This window comes from Centrocercus urophasianus, unplaced genomic scaffold (assembly GCF_019232065.1).
Source record: "Centrocercus urophasianus isolate 14NV4802_14NV808 unplaced genomic scaffold, USGS_Curo_1.0 seq_32, whole genome shotgun sequence".
Classification (NCBI taxonomy): Eukaryota; Metazoa; Chordata; class Aves; order Galliformes; family Phasianidae; genus Centrocercus; species Centrocercus urophasianus.
The window spans coordinates 6,924,050-6,945,796 of NW_024884889.1; the positions used below are offsets into that span (position 1 = coordinate 6,924,050).

At 39.4% G+C, this 21,747-nt stretch overlaps 1 protein-coding gene across 1 annotated transcript; it reads left to right on the plus strand.

The window, feature by feature from the left end:
* The first annotated feature begins 4,527 nt into the window (after window positions 1–4,527).
* Window positions 4,528–21,103, plus strand: NAF1 (nuclear assembly factor 1 ribonucleoprotein). Its single transcript, XM_042829677.1, has 8 exons — window positions 4,528–4,829; window positions 5,022–5,160; window positions 5,388–5,481; window positions 7,862–7,944; window positions 8,935–9,095; window positions 13,915–13,966; window positions 17,668–17,773; window positions 20,379–21,103. The coding sequence occupies exons 1-8, from the start codon at window positions 4,528–4,530 to the stop codon at window positions 20,768–20,770; spliced, it is 1,329 nt and encodes a 442-aa protein (XP_042685611.1). The 3' UTR covers window positions 20,771–21,103.
* Window positions 21,104–21,747: the final 644 nt, after the last annotated feature.

A 21,747-nucleotide genomic window follows, 5' to 3' on the forward strand; every position in this document is an offset into this window, starting at 1 on the left:
TAATAGCAAAAAATAGTTTTCTGAGGGTTCTTTTTTCTTTTTTTTAGAGTCTGCAAACAGAATTCCGAGGAAGTTTCAAAGCTATCTGTTGAGTTTCCTGGAGTAATTACTCTCAGATGTCAGTGTGACAATTCAGATGTCAGCGTTCAAAACTGCTGGTCATTTTACAAGGCATTCAGCTCATGTAGGTACCTATTTTTGTAGGTAAGAATGAAAGCAATTTCAGGGACTGAAGAACAATTTGCTTTCCTTTATCAATTTAAAAAGGTAAGCATTATAAGGAGGTATGTGAAGTGCCATCCTTTTGCTCTGGACCGCTTGGGGAAAATCTAAGGAGCAACTTGAAGCAAGCACACATATAGATGTGAATTTTTGATATGGTGGCTGCAGTTTTATGAGTATCAAATGCTTTTTGCAGTACTGTTATTTCTGTACTCATCAAATTCAGACATTCTCTCTCTTTTCTCCCTATGTTTGCAGAGGGACTGTTGCTGTCCTAAGCTGAAGGCTGACAAGCTGTATGTGCTCGCATCCTGTGAAGGAGCAGTACGTTCTTCTCTGACCAGCCCTAATGAAAAGGCCAAAGTCTTTTTTTAAACATCTGCCTATGTGAAAGCATGTTTGGTGATGCGATTTCGTTCTTCAGTGCAAATTTTATACTTGAATCAATGCTAACAGAATTTCAGAGATCTCTTGACCCGAAACAGTAATGAGAAGAAGAAATGATCATCTGAAGGGTTTCCTCTGACCCATCCCAGGATATTTGGTAAGAAGGAAACAAAATTATATTTGAATCCATTCCTGCACCGCCTCTGAATGTGTAGGCAGAATTCCCAGGCCTCATGTTTCTCAGAGATTGTATTCAGAGCAGTGAGGAGCAATCTGTTACTATGAGCTGACTGCAGGTCAGCTAATAAAGCTATAGTTGGGTGAGAGGTAAATTTAGAGGTAATAAGAAAAGGAAGAGTATATGGAAGGTGAAACCATCAGGACTGTTGTAACTCCCTTTCAGATTCTGATCTGATACAGCTTTGAAACAATATTTCCAGGGTATTCTTTCACTTCCTTCATATTTAATTAGAAAAGTATAATTCTTAATTGACACAAGAATCTCAAGGAAGATCTAAGTTTGCTGATTATGGAGATGAAACACTGAATTTAATTATGCACAAAATGCTGCCAGACGACCTAAATAAATTGATCTAAAAATTAGGAAAAAATATTTTCAGAAGTGTATTTTTCAAATTCACTGTGCTCCCTCTATTAATTAAAGTACAGTGTTCATATACTGCATTTAATCTATGTGCATGATTGACTAGAATAAGAAAGCATAAAACACACAAATGATAAACGTCACAACAGTATTGGGTTCCACGTTTCAGGTAGATTAGGAAACACAGTTTCTTCATCATGTGTTGCTTTTTTTGTTTGTAAAATTTATTTTCCACTGAAGGCATAAAAAACAGTATACTGAAACCTCCAAGCAATTTTCAACCTTCAAGTCCAGGAGGAATATTGGGATTAAGCTATGTGTTTTAACTGATTCTTCAACTGCAACCAAGGAAATTAATAACACACAATAATAATTTGAGCGGTGTCATTTTAGCTTTAAAAGTCTGATGGAGACAATTATACACACCTGTCTTAGCAGCAGGAATCTATCAAACAAATCTAGAAAACAACACCTCCAGAGAGCTTCATCAAAGAAATTGCAGGCAGAAAACAGGCCTACAGTCATGTTTAGCCCTGCCTTGACAGCTGACGTTGAATTCCACTACTAGCAGTAATATTTCTTCACTGTCTAAATCCTGAAAATTAGTTTTACTGCTACTGTGATTCAAGCGTTCATCTATGAAATTGTTCTTTTCACAGAACATCTTCATGCCTGTGTTGCTACATCAAAGATTACTTAAAAATATCCTGGTTGAAAGGATGATGATGTTTACCGTACTTCGTGTTCACTACCCTCACTCTAACATAAACGCTATTTTATACGATAGAGGCTAAGCTGTAGTGTTTAGATGAAATGAAGAATCTTCTTGTTGGAAAAATGCAGTGAGTTCTGCATGAATATGGAGGAATCTGTCAAAACACAATCTAGTTGCCAGTGTACAACTACAAAACACTTAACTAAAACACTTTAAAGAGCAGGAAAGACAAACTGTGACAGCTGAATGATTTTACTTATGTAAGGGCGAGTGGAAACTTGAATATGCTTTTGCATTGATAAGAAGTTTATATGTAGCAAATAAAATTAATTTTCATTACCTCATTACTCAACTACATCTGCCCCATTTTAACACCAATTATTATACCTCTTGCTAGGAAATGATTTGGTGCATATAAAGCTTTGTCTGCTTTGGGAAATAACTCCCTCCCAGCCTCACTAACCAGCTTCCTCACATAAACTCACAAATCCTCCACGGAAGTCTGTGTCAGGTAACTCTCCGGTCTCAGTTCTGAAAAGCGAAGAAAATAAATTTTAAACCCCCTCAAAATAATAACAATCTTCTCTTCCTTTATTTTTAAATTAAACAACTATAGGATTAATTTTTGTGGCATTGGGTTTAAGTAGGTTTCTGCCTCTGCTTCTATATATACACACTCATTTTATCAGGGATGAGAACATATTTGCCACTGAGATTCAATATAAAACAATTTTATGAACATGCAATATTTAATTCTTGTGCATCATCCTTGTATGATTTTCCATAGATCCTTTTTATTATAGAGCATACAGTACAGGGCAGTGATACTTCGACCATATGCTTTAGATACTTCAGGACCTCAATGTAGTCAATGGAAAAGATTCCTATAGCAGAAATGATAAGTCATGGCCTGAAACAGTGACAGAGCACCTAGTGGGAAAGCAGGGCCAACCCAGGGGAGCTCAGGTGCATGCAATGTAGCTGAATGACTGGAAGGGCTGGAGCCAGGATCCACTCCTTTCCAAATCTCATTTCAGGCTTGGCAGTGGAGGCAAGGGTATCTTGCTGGAGATTTCTGCTTTCTAGAGGCCTTCCACAGGTTAGTAGCTCTTTTCCTTTATTTCTGTGTTCACGGCTGCTGCATTTGGGCTGCTTATTTGCTGCAACTGATGGCTTTGCCACCCTGCTACTATTGCAGTGCTTTCCATCCCGTTATAGCATTACAATTCCTAACCAAGGTGTTCTGAGTAATTGTGCAATGGCAGAGTTTGTATCTGCCCGCTGTTTATACAGGTCTTTATATGTGCACCTCGCTTAATACAGTACAAAAAATGCTAGGTGCTTGTGATGTTCAACTTCTTGTGGAAACTGTTCTCAACATGTCTATCCTGCTTAGCCTATATATTTATTTTAGCTAGCTGTAAATAAAAACACGCTTTTGTATAGATTTTATTTTCCTACTAATCTCACATGGCATCTGGTTTTACACATCGTGAATAAAGAATGGAACAATCAGAAAAAGAGATGCATTTTCTGGCAGATGCTCACTTTAGCCTGCCTGCTGTATTTGTGAAGCACACGTCTGACTCTTTATTAAACATTGCCCAGACAGTCTGAAGGAGAAGCAAGTGTTTGAGTGCACTCTATATGGAGCTGGAGGGGAAGTTTATTGCATGGAATTTCTGAACTGGGAAACGTACTGCTCCCTCCTCCGCCTCTCACCATCATTCGAATCCTGGTGTGTTGTTGTTGTTGTTTTTTGTGCTCTCTCCACATAGTATCTTAAGTTTTTACTTATGATTTTCCCCTTTAGAATAATTTTGCACTCTGCCATTCATTCGTTCACTGGGAGTGAAAACACTCTGTTTGGGAGCCAGACCACAGCTGTTTTTTCAGGTTGCTATTATTACTATTTATTTTTTTTTTTTCCATGGATGTTCTATGTAAGGCATGTATTTTATCTCCTCAGTCACTGTCATAGGGGAGAGCCCTCAGTAGCTCTCTCTTAAGCTTGGTGAGGGCAAAAGGAATTTCTTCTTTCTCTCCTACAGGAAAGCTGCTTGTTTGCCGGATCATTGCATGTCAAAAAGTGACCCCTAGCAAGTTGTGTGAGGCATCTGATGGATACCAGAACAGTGGCATTTATGGCAAACCTATAACAGAAGCCTTTATGTGGTGAGGAACGTTTTGATGATGTTAAAGTTTGGTGTTGTGCAGGTAGATACAATTATAGGATTGCCAATATAGAGCTGGATGTTATAATAGTTTGAGATTATTAACTTTCAGTAAGTTGTTTTGTTTTTTTGACTTTTAATCTCATGCATGCCTTCTGTATGCTGTCAGCACCGCGACATCTTACAGCCCACAGGGAGCTCCCTTGCAGAGGAACGCCAGCACTGCCTTTTGGAGAAGCCTCACGCAGGCGAAAACCTTAGCGCCTTCAATCTAATCGCGGAATTTACCAGCCACATTTAAGTAAATTTAATTTAAAACGCTGCACCTTTTACACCAGCCCTTAGAGGGAAGCGAAGGTACGCACGCTTCCTGCGCATGCGCCCTGCCCCTCACCGGCCGGAAGCCGCGCGGGGTAATGGCGGTAATGGCGGAGCAGCAGGAGGTGGTGGTGCGGCTGCAGACCCTGACGGTGGAGGCCGGCTCTGCCGCCGAGGCGCCTTCGGCAGAGGGGGCGCCTTCGGCAGAGGGGGCGCCTTCGGCAGAGGGGGCGCCTTCGGCAGAGGGGGCGCCTTCGGCAGAGGGGGCGCCTTCGGCAGAGGGGGCGCCTTCGGCAGAGGGGGCGCCTTCGGCTGAGGGGGCGCCTTCGGCTGAGGGGGCGCCCCTTTGCACGCCGCTGCCCGCGGAGGCTCGCAGCGAGCCGCACGCCGCCACCTCGGACTCGGAGAGGTGAGTTTGGAGCGGGCGATGCTTTTCTATGGTCTCGTCCGGTGGCTTTGTTAGAATGAGGGGAAGATCACTTCTGTGTACTGGATGTATTTAAGAAAACGTGTGCTGTCCAAAGCTAGTTGCACAAAGTGTAATCTAGCAGCATGTTAATGTAGGGGTCTGTATTTTAACTCCTTTTTTTCTTTTATTTAGTGACACAGATTCGGATAGTTCGTCAACTACATCGTCCTCTTCGTGTTCTCCTTCGGCAGCGTCTGATGACGATGATCACCCAAATGAGAAGGATAACAGAACGTACTGCGTTAGAACAAAGGATGAGTTGCCCCTTGATGTAAGTAAGAAGTGGTGTCTTTTTAAACACTAATCTAGTAACTCAACTTCAAGTGTTTTATGTATTTTTAAATTGTCAGGAAGAAAAAAAACCAACAGAGATTAAATGTACACTTTTGCGCTAGTTCAGACATACAGCATGTGGTTAATAGTTTAAAATGTGTTCTCTTTATCTATTTCAGTGGTGAATGTGTGGCTTTATACTGAATAATGACTTGATATTTTCAGGAACTGCCTCCTGTTGAAGATTTAACTGTAATTCTGCCTGATAATGTTGAACTGAAGCCTTTTGGGACAGTTTCCAGTATCATTGAGCAGCTAGGTAGGCAAGATATGTTGAAATAAATGGTTTTTTTTTTTAATAATTAAAATATTTCTAATATATCTACGTAAGTTGTTTGTGAACCCTTACCCCAAGGTTTCAGTACAGCTGTGTTGTGTTTCACAGCACTGCTAAACCTTTCTGTTGATTCTATGCCCTTATTCAGGAAAGGGGCAGCAGATTTCTGAATGAGAACAGATGTAAAGACAAGATACTGGATGACATTTGTATTGAGTACTTTCAGCTGGATGGCCTTTATGAGGCATGTGAAATAAGATTTGCGAAAGTTGATGTTGTTGAAACTTCTATACTGTTATTTGTCTTAAACTTACTTGAAGTGCTCTGTGCTGTTTGAATTGCTTTTAAAGCAATTTCCTTGTGAAGTGAGTTTAAAAACAGTGCATTTATATTGAGTAGGAAACAAACAAATTGAAGTAAATAACGTTTGCTGTTAAAATTCCTTTTATCATAAAAGACTCTAGGTAATACAGGCAGTTCCTTGACAACAATTTTCTGCTGCACTGGTTTAGGATTAATCTCATTCATGTACCAGAGGCTGGCTGAAGGTGGTGGTTTCTTCATTGATTGTCCTGTTTTTCTACTTGTTCTTTCTCGTTCATAGTAAAGATGGCTTTCTGCTGAAACAATAGTTAGGAAAGTTGGGGAGAAACTTCTTGCAAGTACAGATAATAAAAGGGGAAATAGGTTTGAACTGGGAGAAGATGTATTTTAAATAGATATTGAGAAGAAATGCCTTAGTGTGAGAGTGCTGAGACACTGGAGCAGGTTGCCCAGTGAGGTTTAGGATGCTTCCTCCCTGGAAGCATTCAAGGCAGGCTGGATGGGGCTGTGAGCAACCTGGTCTAGTGGGAGATGGCCCTGCCTGTAGCAGAGGTTTGGAACTAGGTGATCTTAAAGGGCCTTCCAACCCAAACAATTCTGTGAGTCTGTGTTGCTGAACTATTGCTCAGGTATATTCCCAGTGGGGATTAAGCAACACATTCAGTTCTTCCACTGTGTATTTCCCTCGCTGCCTAAATTCACTGAACTATTCAGTGTGTAGCACTGTTGTTTGTCACATCACAAGATGTCTGCAAACTTAAATTAGAGCAAAACTTGAAGAGCATAGCTTGGAGAAGCATTTAATTCTTGTAAATTCTATTATGTAAGTTTAGAAGAGAGAATTTAATTAGCTTTTGATAAAGTCTTATGTTGGCAGTGCTTGAATGACTTTGATTGAGAGGCATGGATAATGCTTAATTGAGCATTATGTTTTAGGGTGGAGAAGATTACCTTCAGAATCAGAATTGAGTTTAATGCTGCTGTTTTTCTTGACATCTTTAAGTTTTGTTCCTGCTGAAAGTCAAGACTGAATATTTCTGTTGCCTAATGCAGTAGAAATAAGCAGAAAACAGGTGAGAGTAAATGATTCTAAAAGTTTCTTCAAAGAATGGGCCCTTTGAGTCTGGAAAACAGAAAAAAGAAATTCATTCATAGCCTATGTATCAAATTATTTAATACATGAGGTGTTTACTTCTGTGTCTTTTTGTAAGTGTTCAAGTCTTTCAGATGTTTCATTTTTGGAGGTACTGAAACAACCTGCACCATCTGGCTGCTTATACCATCATTTATCATGAATTGGGCCCAAATGTAGTATGGATCTATTATGTGACCTGGAAGTGCAGAAATTTCAAACTGTGTGCCTGCACATGTCAATAATGCTACTGTGACTGGTCTGCTGGGCATCTTTTGTGTTCTTGCCTGCTTTCTGTTAGTTACTAAGAGGATAAACAGCTGTCTCTGTTCTCTTTTCTGGGGAAAATTTATTGTGGAATACTAAGAGGGCAGAAGAAAACTTACATGTACGTACAATTTAAGATAGAAAAAATTACTGTGCACTCAGTTAAAAAACAACCTGGGCAACTGCAACAGTATTTTCCATAAGTGTTAGGTGCAAAAAGGAAGTCTCTTCATCTCTTGAGAGCAGTAATTCTGCAAACTTTGTCATGCCATCACAGGGGAAGGACTTAATGATTGTAAGTATTTCAGTGTGTGGATGAGAATTTCTCGGAGAAGCGCAGATGTTTTTCACACAGAGGGTGGTGACACACTGGAACGGGTGGTTTTGGGTGCCTCATCCCTGCAGGCATTCAAGGCCAGGCTGGATGTGGCTCTGGGCAGCCTGGTCTGGCAGTTGGCAACCCTGCACACAGCATGGGGTTGAAACTATATGAGCACTGTGGTCCTTTTCAGCCCAGGCCATTTGCTGATTCTGTGTGTTTGCTTTGTAAATTATTGTGTGATTTGTTGTATTTCCCTGCAGTTAACTCATACTGCTGTTGCAACTTAAAGTTCTATTTGGTTTTGTTTTCTATTTTAGTAATAGTTGAATCTCTGAGAGGCCTACCTCCAATAAATGAGGAAAGCATAATTTTTAAAGGAGATCGACAAGCAGCAGGAAAGGTATGTGTGTGTAAAGCATGATGACCTTTTATTCTAGTGTTAAATTCAAGCTATTATGTTTCAACATAATATACTGTCCAAGTCATCTAAATGTAATGCTTCCTTGATACACGACTTTTCCTTGTGGGTTTGACTCTTGTTAGCATCATTTAGGTTTCTTACTTTCAAGAATTCCATCTTGGAATTAATTGCATTCTTCTGGAATTACAGTGTGTTGGATTTCTGCCATTTGATGAACATGCATGTGGTTGCTTTCAGGTATTAGATATCTTCAATAATAAGCTGTGTTCTTTTATTGCCAGGAGAATTTCTGTTGACTTATAGGAAATGTGGGGAATGTCTGTGTAGCTGTGCTCTGATGTTGTAGTCTTAGGCCCACGTGTGCTTTATGTGACTGTGATGAAGAATGTTTGCAGGGAACAGTGTTGCTTTGAATTTTGTATATTTTCTGTAGAAAGAAAGCCATCGTGTGGAACTAACACTGCCATAACATCTGTCTGTGCTAGATTTGAGTGGAATACAGAGATATCTAGCATGAAATTGTAGGTGTTCAATGCAGTATCAATCAGAATTCTCTCCGTGGAGTGACTGAATGGGCATTGGAACTAACATAAAGGCATCTTGTAGAGAGGAAATTTTAGAAATAAGCAATCAGGAGATTACTGAGCTGTTCAGATTTGAAAGCAAAATAGAGAAAATCAGGGGACTAACAAAGGTAATGATGACTGAAGTAAAGGAAGTTGACATTGAAGGCAGTGCATTTGAATGGATGAAGGTGAAATCAACATGAAAAAACTTATGACTTACAGTAGCTAGGGAAACACATTGCCAAAAAAGAGCAGTAATAAGGGTATGACATGAAGGTAACTTCATTTGCTGCAATTTAAAAACACTTCCAGATTCCTAGATACGAAGTGTCTTAAAGATTTGGAGTTGTGTACAGTGAGGTGAGCATCTAACGTGGTCATTTACTTAAATTTTGTGTTTCAGGTATTTGAGGTGTTTGGTCCTGTTCAACATCCCTTTTACGTGTTAAGGTTTAACAGCTCTGAACATGTTAAAGCAAAAGGTATTAATGTGCAAGACAGCATGTACTTTGCTCCATCAGTGGAGGACTTCACCCAGTACATATTTGCAGAGAAACTACAACAGTGAGTCCTATTTTTCTGATCTGCTTATAATGCATTTCTTTAATGTGTTACTTTACATAGCTGAGAATTATGAATTAAAGTTAGGCTTGAGTGAGAAACTACAGGACTCTGCTAACATTTCTAGTTATTCTCAACTGTGTTGTAATAACAGGGTTGTATAACAGTTCAGATTTTCAGACAAGTACAGAACAACTGCAAGCTTCTAAAGCATTACAGTTAATGAGGTTTGATAGATTTTCATTCAATTTAATACTTTTTATTATTTTCTTGAACAAATACCATAACCAAAATTAGGTTATTTTGTACAAGAACAAAAAACTAGTTTCATACCTGCACCCTCTGGATGAATTTGGCAAGATGAACTCTCTTGCATTTTGTTGTTCAGAAGTTTTGTAGCTTAATGTGGTTTAATCCTTTCTATAAACTTGTGTGAATTCTGAACAAGCTGGTATTTACTATTTTCAATTACAAGGCCAGAACTGAAACTTAATTAATTAAAAAAAAAAAAAAAAGTCTTAAGCAGGTGGAGAAGAACAGTTCTGTCTGGAAATGACTTGCTTCATTTTGGTGGTGTTTTTTGTTGGGGGGATGATGATCAGAAACTTTTCAATATCACAGAATCACAGAATGGCCAGGGTTGGAAGGGACCTCAAGGATCACGAAGCTCCAACCCCCTGCCACATGCAGGGCCACCAACCTCCCCATTTCACACCAGTCCAGGCTGCCCAGGGCCCCATCCAACCTGGCCTTGAACACCTCCAGGGATGGACGGGGCATCACAGCCTCTCTGGGCAGCTGTTCCAGCACCTCACCGCTCTCTCTGTAAAGAACTTCCCCCTGACATCCAACCTAAATCTTCCTTCCCTCAACTTAAAACCAGTAGTGTTTGCCTGCCTGAGGCAAATAGAATTATTCAGTGGTTTGGGTTGGGAAGGGCCTTTTAATATTGCTTAGTCCAAGCCCTGCTGTAGGCAGGGGCACCTCCCACAAGATCAGGTTGCTCACAGCCCCGTGCAGGGAGAGGCATCCACAACCTGATTGGGCAACCTATTCCAGTTTCTCACCACCCTCATATAGATTTCTTCCTAATATTTAGTCTGAATTTATCTTCTTCCATTTAAAGCTATTTCCCTTCATCCTGTTGGTATATGCTCTTATAAAAAGTCCCTCCCTGGCTTTCCTGTAGACCCCCTTCAGGTCCTGGAAGGCTTCTATAAGGTCTCCTTTGAGCCTTCTCTTCTCCAGACTGAAGACCTCCAGCTCTCTCAGCCTGTCCCCATAACAGAGGTGCTCCAGCCCTCTGATCATCTTTGTGGCCCTACTTTGCACCCACTCCAACATCTGCATGTCCTCCTTGTTTTGGGGACTTGAGAACTGGAAGCAGTACTCCGGGTGGGAGGTCTCACTAAAGCAGAGCAGAGGGGCAGAATCATCTCCCTTGACCAGCTAGTCATCTTCTCTTGATGTAACTCAGAATTCAGGTAACCTTTTGGGCTGCAAGCACTCACTGCAACCATGTCAAGGCTGCTCTCAAGCCATTCTCTACCCAACCTTTATCTGTGCTTGGGGTTGCCCCTACCCAGGTGCAGGACCTTGCACTTGTCCTTGTTGAGCTTCATGAGGTTGGCATGGGCCCACCTCTCCAGCCTGTCCAGGTCTCTCTGGATAGCATCCCTTCCCTCTAGTGTGTCAACTACACCCAGCTTGGTGCCATCTGCAAACCTGCTGAGGGTGCATTTGATCCCACTGTGCGTGTTGCCTACAAAGATGTTAAGTAACATTGATCCATGAGAAATGCCACTCATCACCAGTCTCGAGTTGGTCTTCGAGCCATTGATCACAACACTGAGTGTGACCATCCAACCGATTTCTTTTCCATTAAGTGTTCTATCCATCAAATCCATTTTTCTCCAATTTGGTGACCAGGATGTCATGCGGGACAGTGTTAAATGCTTTGCACAAGTTCAGGTAGTTGTTGTCGGTTGCTCTTCTTTTATCCACTGACTGTATAATAACAGGACTTGTTGCCGTTCAAATGATAAAAGACTGAAAGGTAAGGATTAAGAAATAAGGGGTAATAGTGGACTGCTGAACATTAATTATCTTAATTATTGATGAATTGCCTGAAGCAACTATACTTTGGAAGTCTGTCACACGTGACTTAGTCTCTGTTAGTATTATTTCTCATCTGACCTTTTATTTCATAAAAAGAAAAAGATAATGCTTGTTGTCTGCTTTAGTTGCACCTTGAGTATCTGCAGGGGTGTTTTTTTTCTTTTTGTTTATTTTTCCCTGTGGAAGCAACAGATGTTTAAACTTTATTTTTTCACTTTTAGTGAGTACCATTAAAAATATAGTATCACTGTGCTGCTGCTTTGCTTTTTCTGCAGCTTTTGGATGCCAGCTGGTGTTTGATTTGTGCTGCTAAACTTTGTTGCTTAGCACAGTAACTGCACACACTTGAGGCATCTGCTTTCTGCATTTATAACTGAAGTCCATACTCAGCATGTGAGATGGCTGGCTTGTGTTTTAGTTTGCATGCTTTGCAAGTAGTTTTGGGAGCTGTTTGTCTTTCAGTAGAACTTTTCTCTCATGTATGGTACAAAATTGAACACTAGCTAAGAGTTTTTGCACTTCCACATCTCAATGGCAAATGAACGGTGTGCCAGACTTTGTTTCTTGCCTTGCATTAAAAATGAGTAGTGTCATTAGTAGTCTGCAATATTGTACTTCATGGATTATTGTTTTTCTGTAATTCCTCATTTTTCTCAGGGAAGGTTCTTAAGCTTTTGTGACATAATTGATACATCTTGTTGACGCTACCTTTTCACAAGGCAGGTAGGGTTGGTCATGTCAAGTGGAAAACGATGAACAATTTTCATGTCTTATGTCTGCTACTGGATCTGCATAAAGAAACCAAGATGACACAATAGGGAAGTTGAGCTTCAATCAATGCCACACACACAGCAGGGCTTTTGGACCTTAATAGACTGCGAATTCGGTGACTTGGATGTCTGCTTTTTGTTAGTTTTCTGGACTCTGTGGATGAGCCTGAAGTTTTTGAAATGCTACCCAAAACTGTGGTGGTATCTTGAAAAGGGAAGTAAACAGGATTGAGATCTGAAATACACCTTGCCTTTGAAGCACTTTGGAGATCTGGTGTGCGATTTGCTTGCGTTGCACAAAGTTGCATTGACATGAATAAGTCTTACACTTCAAGTAAAATAGATGGAAGTGCCATTATTCAGTGGGTAGTATAAAACTTCTTGAATGCAATGTAATAAGTTGCTAAAAACTGTGGGTTTTTGCCTGCATTGCCTGAAGCATGGAATAATTCTAAACAGGCTCATGTATTTCCATGATTCCTCCGAGCCACCTTTTAGGCTTTCAGATCTTGAAAGTATCTGAATTCAGAAATCTAAGATGGACTATTATTTGCAAGAGGTAATTAAATAAAGCATGAAAAATGTTTATTTTGGTGGAATCATGAAGGGTGATTTGGCAGACTTCAAATAATTGTTCATCAGACAGCTTAAGTTTTAAGACTGTTAACTTCGAAAACTGAGTCTTGCATAGTGCCTAATGATCACAGGTTTTGGAGTTTTATGTGTGCTCTGGTATTTCTGGAAGGCATTTATTACCCTGAAATGACAAGATGAGAAGGAGAAACAAAGAAGCTTGTTGTTAATGAGGAGAAGCAATGTGTTTATTGCCTAAGTAGAGTGTTATCTGCAAGCTAGAAGAAATTAATCATATAGAAAGTTCTTATTATCCTGCCTTTCCTGTAACAGTTCCTGTTAATGAAACTTTATAATGGTTTGCATTCCAGAATTTGCTGGAATGATGAAAGTGCAGTTTTTCTGGTTTTCTAGTGATGCATAAAGATTGAGCTTTAGTTTTAGGGCTTGAGGCGCAAGGCTGCCTGGTGTCATTGGCTGCCCTGTACTTTGCTGCTGCTGCCTGATTGTTTCTAACATAACAACCCTTGGCAATTAGAGTGCTGATAACATAGAACACCTTGTAAACATCTGGTTCCATTTTGCAAGTAATAATTTTCACCATTTCAGGATTTTATATACTTTGCATAAATAAAGATTGTCTCAACGTTTCAGAACAAAATATATTAAATTTAGGAGGAGTGTGTTCTGCAGTCTTAAACAGCATAATTTTAAGCTTGTTCCATAAAGTTGCTATTTATCAAGGAAGCTATTTAAATGTTATTTATTGGAGTTCTTAGAATCATAGAATCATAAAATTGCTTTGGGTGGAAGAGACCTTAAAGATCATCGAGTCCAACCACAACCCGACCATGCTGCCCTAACTCTAACAGCCCTCTGCTGAATCATGTCCCTGAGCACCACATCCAAACGGTTCTTAAACACATCCAGGGGTGGTGACTCAACCACCTCCCTGGGCAGCCCATTCCAGTGCTTCACAACCCTTTCTGTAAAGAAGTGTTTCCTGACATCCAACCTAAACTTACTCTGGCACAACTTGAGGCCATTTCCCCTCGTCCTGTCACCGGTGAGAAGAGACCAACCCCACTCTTGCTGTAAGCACCTTTAGCTCTCACTCAAGGCACCTTTATCTTGAAGTGGTGGTTGGGAAAAAACTGGTACTACTTGAAAATTTGTTTTGGTTGTTGGGCAAGAAAGTTTGACCTAAGTCAGAGCTTAATATTAGCTGTGTAATGTGTTCAGTCCACTCAGAAGAGGAGGGTTTTTCAAGTGGTGTATGTAGTAAAGTTCTAAGTTAACATATGTTAATCTTACTTTACAAATAAAATGATTGTCTTTTTTTTTTTTTTTTTTTCTTTTAGGGAAAAAGGGTCAGATGCATCTTGGAAGAATGATCAGGAACCACCACCTGAGGTAACTATTGCTTTTTTAAATTGTTTTTGATTGCAGGAAATAAAGACAAATTTCTGTGCAGAGTAACTAATGCTTGTTCTTTCCTTCATTGTTAAGTGAATCTGCTTTTGTAAGATAGGCCCAACAATTGCTGTAGAGAGATCTTGTCCTCTTCTTTAACTTCCTTTTTGAATTGAAAATACATATTTTCAGTACCTCCATTTCTTCAGGAGTATGTTTGTCAATCTAAATGACCAACTTTGAGTAGCAGTGCTTTTGTCTTGCCTTATATTTTTATGTCTGCTAGGGACTTGTACTTGCTGTTCTTTTACTGCAGCTTGATCTTGCAAGTAAACAGTTGTCTATATGTAAAGGTCTCCTAGTGCCCTGCAGTGTTGGATGTTCATCTCTTAATTTAACACCTCTTCTGTTGCATTATTTGAATGGCTCCTTGATGAGGTTTCTTTACTGTTTCTTACTATAAAATGCTAGGCTAGCTTCCTGAGATTTAAGCTTCTTCCATACAAGTGAGGGTTTCTCATGACAGTTGTATGACATTGCTTACTGTAGAATCTCTTAAAGTTTTCTTTAGTGGCACTCAGGCTTTCTGTCCAGTGCTCCTTAATTCCACTAAAACTATACTCCTCATGACTGCTCTTTATTGTAATAGGAACATATTGATGTGTTTTTGTGAGATAGTTTTCTAGCTCAAAGCTTGCACTGTTTTACCCTGCAGCTTCTGCTTTCAGACTGCTATATCCAGAATAGCTAAAATGCTGTCCTGAGCAGTATTGTGAAAAGATCTGCCTAGCTGATTTTTCTGTAATTTATGAAAGCTTGAATTGTTACTGCAGTTTTGTTTTGTTAGTTTTTTTGGGTGGGGTCTTTTTCTTAGTATTCTAACCAATGCTGCATTCACAGTCCTTATCTCAAGCCAGATTTTCTGGCTTGAAGGAGGGATGTGGCTCAAGCCTTTCAAGCTTTTGTAACGTTTGAAGACATGACAGACTGATACATCATCACACAACATCCCAGAATGTTGTTTCTTCTAGTATGATGTACAATGGATCTTGAAATACTGCCTTGATTTCTTCTGTTGTTTCTTAGTCATGCCTCTAATGCTGTTCAGGAGATAAGTATGTAAATGCTTGCTTGAATTTATGGGTACCTGAGTAACTTCAAAAATGTGGCTATGTATAGTGAAACAATCAAGTCTTCTACAGATAAGGATTCATTGCTTTTCCTGAAGTTAGTATTTATTTATTAAGAGATGTTTTTATTAAGATAATACTGGTCTCTTTGAGCATTGGAATCTGAAAGTACTGAGGGAGCTTTATTTATTGTTCTTCACTATAGGAATGAAGGAAGAAGATTTGAAAGAAATCAGTAATGGCAAGGATAGGCAACTTAGTTGCTTTTTGTGACACCTTTGTGTTTGTTCTGTTGTTGTCCATGTGTGCTGTTTCGTGGAAAACACATCTAACATGTTGTAATCCTTAGGCTCTGTGCAGTCCTAGCAGTTACAGTTTGCAGCAAGATAAGCAGACTGTGACAGCTAATGAGATGGTAGAAAGCAGCTTCTGCTTTCAAGACAGTAAACGTTGACGAGGGTGCAGATGAAATTTTATGCTACTGATGCTTGAAATTGTCTCACACAGCCAGACTCTTTCAGAGCCTTGTGCTGCCAATTGATTCTAAAGCTTGTCTGGCAGACTCGCATCATGAGCTGCATGTAAGTGCTGGAGTCGGTTCTTTTTGTGTTGCTGTGAAGGTTTGTTTTTGCACAAGTCTTAAATGGATGTGTTTTAGGCCTTTTATGCTTGGCACCTTTTTGAAGGTGTGGACTAAGTATTCCTCCTTCAGCAGCTTGTTGAAGTCTAGACTCAGTATGGTTTGTCTAGGCCTCGTCTTTGAGGTAGGAGGATGATAGTTTGTAATCTGTTTGCTGTGAGGCCAGAAAGAGTAGGTAACTGATGTCTTTGAGGTAGCTTCTGTAGGATGTCCAACGAAAAGCAGCTAGCAGCACAAAGTACTTATTTGTTATTTCTGTTCCACTCAAGGATGGTCTACTCCATTATTTAGAAAAAATAGAAGTTAACAAACACTGTTGGAGAGGAAAGCCACGAGGATGACCGGGGGACTGGAGCACCTCCTGTATGAAGACAGGCTGAGGGAGCTGGGCTCGTTCAGCCTGGAGAAAAGAAGGCTGTTGGGTGACCTCATTGCAGCCTTTCAGTACCTAAAGGGAGCCTGCAAACAGGAGAGGAGTCAACTCTTTGAAAGTGGAGATAACAGCAGGACAAGGGGAAATGGTTTTAAGTTGAGGGAGGGGAGATTTAGGTTGGACATCAGGGGGAAGTTCTTTACAGAGAGAGGGGTGAGGTGCTGGAACAGCTGCCCAGAGAGGCTGTGATGCCCCGTCCATCCCTGGAGGTGTTCAAGGCCAGGTTGGATGGGGCCCTGGGCAGCCTGGGCTGCTATGAAATGTGGAGGTTGGTGGCCCTGCGTGTGGCAGGGGGTTGGAGATTCGTCATCCTTGAGGTCCCTTCCAACCCTGGCCATTCTGTGATTCCATGATTCATGGTATATATCATTATATTTCTTTTAGAGTGTAATCTAATTACGCAGAGGGGGAAATGGTTATATTCAGAATTGACTTCTAAGAAGCTTTTTTCACCACTGTATCAGTGCCATATTTTATGTCTGCTCTGAATGTACTAAGATAATACATAATTTTTGCTGCTTGTTCTTCCTTTCAGAAGTAGGGGGGAGGGGGAGTAAGGAGCACAAGCCCTACCCCCTTAAGTCACTAAAAAAAGCTCTTCAGTTACTGACAGAGTTCTTTCCTAACATGAATAATTTTGTCTTTGCTCTAAAGGAAGCAAACCCTCACATGAAAGGAACAAAGTTGCAGTGAGATTGTTGTAAATGATGATGTTCTTCTCACCTTAAAATTCTTTGGGAATAATGTTGTTTATGAAAGTTTAACAGGAGCAATATCATTAGTCAATATATCTGTATTTTTTTTGGTTGATTTTCATGAAGTTAAATTTAATTGAGTCATAAATCTAACAGCTGTCATAAAATAAATTATGATGGAAACCCATAATTCACCTACACCACACATAGGTGAACTTGTACACTTTTGCAAGCTTTTTAGTAATAATTACTGGCCAGATTCACTGAGCTGCTGCTTTTTTCCCCTTAGTTTTGGTGAAAACTATGTAAATCCATTACTTGCTGGAATGTATTTTGAAGAGTAAAATAGAATCTTTCCAAGATTTCTGTTAAATTGTCTGCATGTTCCTAGAATCTTCACTGCACTTTCAGCAATAAGCTGTGGAAGAAGCACACGAAAAATTGTTTGCGTTTTTTTAGTTTGTTTTTCACTCAAGATGATAAAAACCACAAGTGTTTGGTGTATGAACGTTGCTGCTTTTTAAGAAAATTGCAAGGTATAATTGGGAATTGTGTAACTGCTTTCTGAGTATTTGTATTTGGAATGCCATATTTGGAATGCTGAGTTCCTGATTGTGTTGAGGAGCCAGCTGAATACAGTGGCTCTTTCAGTGCACAATATCAGAGTGCATTGGCAACATTCTTCTCAGCTGACTGCAGGATGGATTATTTTCTAAATAATGATTTTAATATCTGAAATGATCTGCATTATTTTGTTTGTTTGTTTTATATACCTTTGTTTTACTTTTTTTTTTTTAAACTAGGCCTTGGACTTCAGTGATGATGAAAAAGAAAGAGAGGCAAAACAAAAGAAGAAGAAGCCACAGAGTCAAGGAAGGAAGAAAGTCAAAACAGATACAAATGCAACAAGTGAGTGAATACTATAGAGCAGTGCTTTCATCTCTTATGCTGTTTGAAAAATAGTGTTATCTGCCTTAAAAATTGAGCTTTCCTGCAGCTAATCAATGTTTCTATTCTTTTCAAAGTTGTTGTATTGATGACTTTGCGGCTATATTGCTTAATTTTTTTGAACATGGCAAAGGGAAACAGTACAGAGCAGGAAGGTTGTCAGCAGAGATTTAAAGACAGTATCAACCAAGACAGTGAGGGTATAGAACAGATACCACCTTTTGAAGTTTGGAAATGGCAGAGATTATTGTAGTTATTTCAGAGATCATTGTGGTCCAAGCTCATCCTAAGTCTTGGAATGCAAGGAGAATACAGAGGAATCTTGGTTACTTTTTTATTTGAGATTCAGGGAGCAGGTACAACTTTCAATGGGGAATTTCTTCCTTTACCTGACAAAAGTTCTTTTTTTAATTAATACCTCTCCTTTAGAAATAAGTTGTCTTTTCACTTGACATAGTCATTAGGCAGTAGAAGCTATTGGAAGCTTATCTATGAAAAACCATACATTTTATTGCACAGTCGTCTCTAAGTTTCTTTCTCCAGCTATTGACAAATGGGCTGTAATTGCTGCTGCACTGTTTGCAGTGACCACATTTTCCAGTGTCTTTTCTCATGTAACTCTAATGATAAAAAAAATATTAATGGATTCCATTTTTGGTTGAAAAATGGCTCTTTCCTTTAGCCTTACTGATTTGCTTCTTTTGTTTTCAGTACTGCTCCTTTTCAATACTGCTGAATACCACATCATCTCCCCTCTTCCTTCTCTGCTGCTGTGCTCATTCATGGGCTTACTGCTTCTGACTGCTTCATTTCTGGTGTGCTTTTCCCCACTGATATTTCTTAGACTGACTCCCACCATCAGGATTCTGCTGTTTTTCCTTTGTACAACTGCTAGACAGTCCACCCCCACTGAATTCCTTTTCTCCTTAGTTGGGAGGTCAGCAGCTGCCTTGTTAATTGCTTTCTTCTGTGCGCAGTTTGTTCCCTTCATTGCTGATGGTTATTTTCTCTCCTGGTTTCTGCTTCTCTGTATTGAATCTGGTGTAGTTTTCACCATTCCTATCTTGCAAATTGGTTGCAGAGCTGCATTTGCCCAGGGCTTTCTGAGGCTGTTAGTGTACTACCTTACATGAGTGAGAGCACAAGAAGAGGAACTGTCTCAGTATATCAAGGGAGTATGGGTTATGATTAGCTGTGTTTTTCTGTACATGACTTGCTTTAAAACTTGTCTGCAGTTTACTTATGGCAGTGGAATTCAGCTGCAAGGATAGCTGGCAAGTTGTAATATAAACTCAGTTACAGCTGGAGTTTAGCTTGGTTGTGTTGTCATAAAACTTAATGTTGGCTCCTTGTTAGAGCCTTCATTAGGAGGAGAGAGAACAGGAATACCAAGTAGCAGTACGTTTATTATGAACATTTAATAAATGCTTATTTGACTCTTTCAATAGGAAGAAAATTCTTGAAAAGACAAATGCTGAAAATTAGTTGGCTTAACATACAGTCTGCTCTTTTCTTTTTTTTTTTTTCCCAAGATTAATTTACTTCTTAATTTCATTAAATTTGACTTGAAATAATTTCTTATGTCTCTTATGCTGTAATACCAACTCAGGTCAGAAAGTGGGAAGCAAGGCCTGATAGGTGGTAAATGATTTTGTCTGCCGCATCTGTCTGCCTAGATATGTTTTAAATAGTAATTTGTTGCAAGGATAACTTTTGACATTTTACTTAAGGAGTTAGTATTAAGCTATAACTTTATGCAGAAGGACAGAATGCTACAGCCATGTAGGTTTTGACATGCACAATGTGTTCTAATTTAACATATTTCCTTTCACATCCTTGAAAATTTTATATGTAGATGCTTTATATTGGTTAAGTGATAGAATCATAGAATTGAAAGAATCATTTGAGTTGGAAGAGACCCTTAAAGGCCATCTAGTCCAAACCCTCTGCAGTGAACAGGGACATCTGCAGCTAGATCAGGTTGCTCAGAGCCTGGTCTAGCCTGACAAAAAGCAGTGCTATAACAGTCTGCAGCAGAATGAAAAGACAAGAAGCATTTTGCAGCAGAAGGAAAATCTGAAAATCTCAAGATGGAATAAGGACTACTGATTTATCTTCAGTTTTAGAATGTGCTACTTGTAAATCTTGTTTTAAACTGAAGCTTCAAAATACTTACGGTTTGAGTATTCACTTGATTTGATAATGCAGAGGAAAACACGTGGGAAAAAACATGAAATGTCCATTTTAATGACCGTATTTGCAACCCTCAGGATCATTCTTTCTGTGTTTATTTAGCTGACCAGGATGAGGTACTAAGCTGTGGACTTGTCAGTTATTTTTTTTTAATCTTATTTATCAGTAATGTTTGAGAAGGTAACTCTTCGTACTTCCTTGACTTCAGCTCTGTGCATGATTTTAATGGAGATGTGTCTCTACCCAGTTGTGGATTTCTCAGTATAGGCTGCCTATCTGTGTTCATTTCTGAAGATGAAAGAGAATCTTGAAGGATTTGTGAGGATTACTGTAAACTTTCAAGAATATTAAGTGTTCTTGTTTTATTTTTAAGGTGAGTATAAAGGACTTCATCAATCAGTGCAACAGCCTGCTTCAAGTTATTCAAGGGGATACCATGGCCAAAGATTCTCTGGGGATCCATTTCTTTCTCCATCGGGACCCCCACGATTTCCTAGAGCACCACATCCATACTCTTCAGACAGCAGGATACACCAGGAGTCTCCACCGTTCCCACAACCTCATAGAAAAGAACATCTAATGATGCAACAGTATCCCTTTCCTCCTCCAGTGTTTGGTTCCATGAATGAGATGCATCAGTTTCACCATCCGCCTCCAAATCCAAATATGATTTGCACAGACCCAAACATGTACAACTTGTATCCATTTATGCCAGTTCCTCTACCTCCTCCAGATAGCCAACCTTCTCAGTTCAGGCCTTACTAAGTTTCCATAAATGTGTATAGAATGTTGCTGTTTAAAGGGAGGAAGAACAGGCTGCCTGGGCCGTGTTTCCTTATTTTGGAGATGGTTATTTTTTTCTGCAAGAATGAAACAAAAGCAGAGTTTAATACTTTGTGGGATGTCCACAGAATATTTTTTCTATGTTCTTTTTGTTTCAAAGAAGGAAACTGTATGGTAGAAAATAATCAATTATCAAATAATGGTTTATTTTTATAACTTGACCAATTTAGGATGCTAACTAATAAAAATTTTTTGGAGACTGCTATGTAGTGGTTGAAATCTGTTCAGTAATAAATAGAATTTTATGTAACTGCTGTTTTGTGGTAATCACGGGTGTTGTTTTCAATAGCATAGCAGTATAACAGATGTAAGACTAAACTGTCTCTTTTATTTTGGCAAATTTTAAAGTTATTTATAAGGAAAATAAAAATGCAGATTTACTTCCTTTTATCCTTTTAATCCAGATTTACCTCTGTTTATGTAAGTTATAAATGCCTGCTACTCAATTTCTGACACCTCGTTAATTTCATGTTAAGTGAAAGAATGGAGCTGGATTGTCTGTTTTAATTAGCTAGATTAGCTAGATCAGAGTTTGAACTAGGCAGTAAATTACTTGGTCAGATCTAGTATCCTACAGTAGCTATAAGGACAATATTAGGATGTAACTGCATAGAATGGGAAAATTCAAGGCCGTGTCAATATCTATAGGTTGTTTTTATGCCTAGTGCAGAAATGCCCATGGATGCATATAGGCTTTTGTCAGCCTTTCTAAGAAGAAATCATCAGACCTTATAGAGACAGTGTATCATTTCAGAACCTCATTGATTGCATTTTGGACATAAAAGGTATGTGGCACTGGATAGACCAGGTTTTTTCAGCTTGCTTCTGGGAGGGGGTAGAATTGTCAAGCAAAGCCCAAGCTCTTCCTGGCCAGAATTGCAATTCTGCAGTTGCAATTT

Coding starts and splice junctions, on each gene's coding strand:
- NAF1 (XM_042829677.1), top strand. CDS start 4,528: ATGGCGGAGCAGCAGGAGGTGGTGGTGCGGCTGCAGACCCTGACGGTG. Junction 5,161..5,387: donor AGGATGAGTTGCCCCTTGAT/GTAAGTAAGAAG, acceptor TGATATTTTCAG/GAACTGCCTCCTGTTGAAGA. Junction 17,774..20,378: donor AACAGATACAAATGCAACAA/GTGAGTGAATAC, acceptor TTTATTTTTAAG/GTGAGTATAAAGGACTTCAT.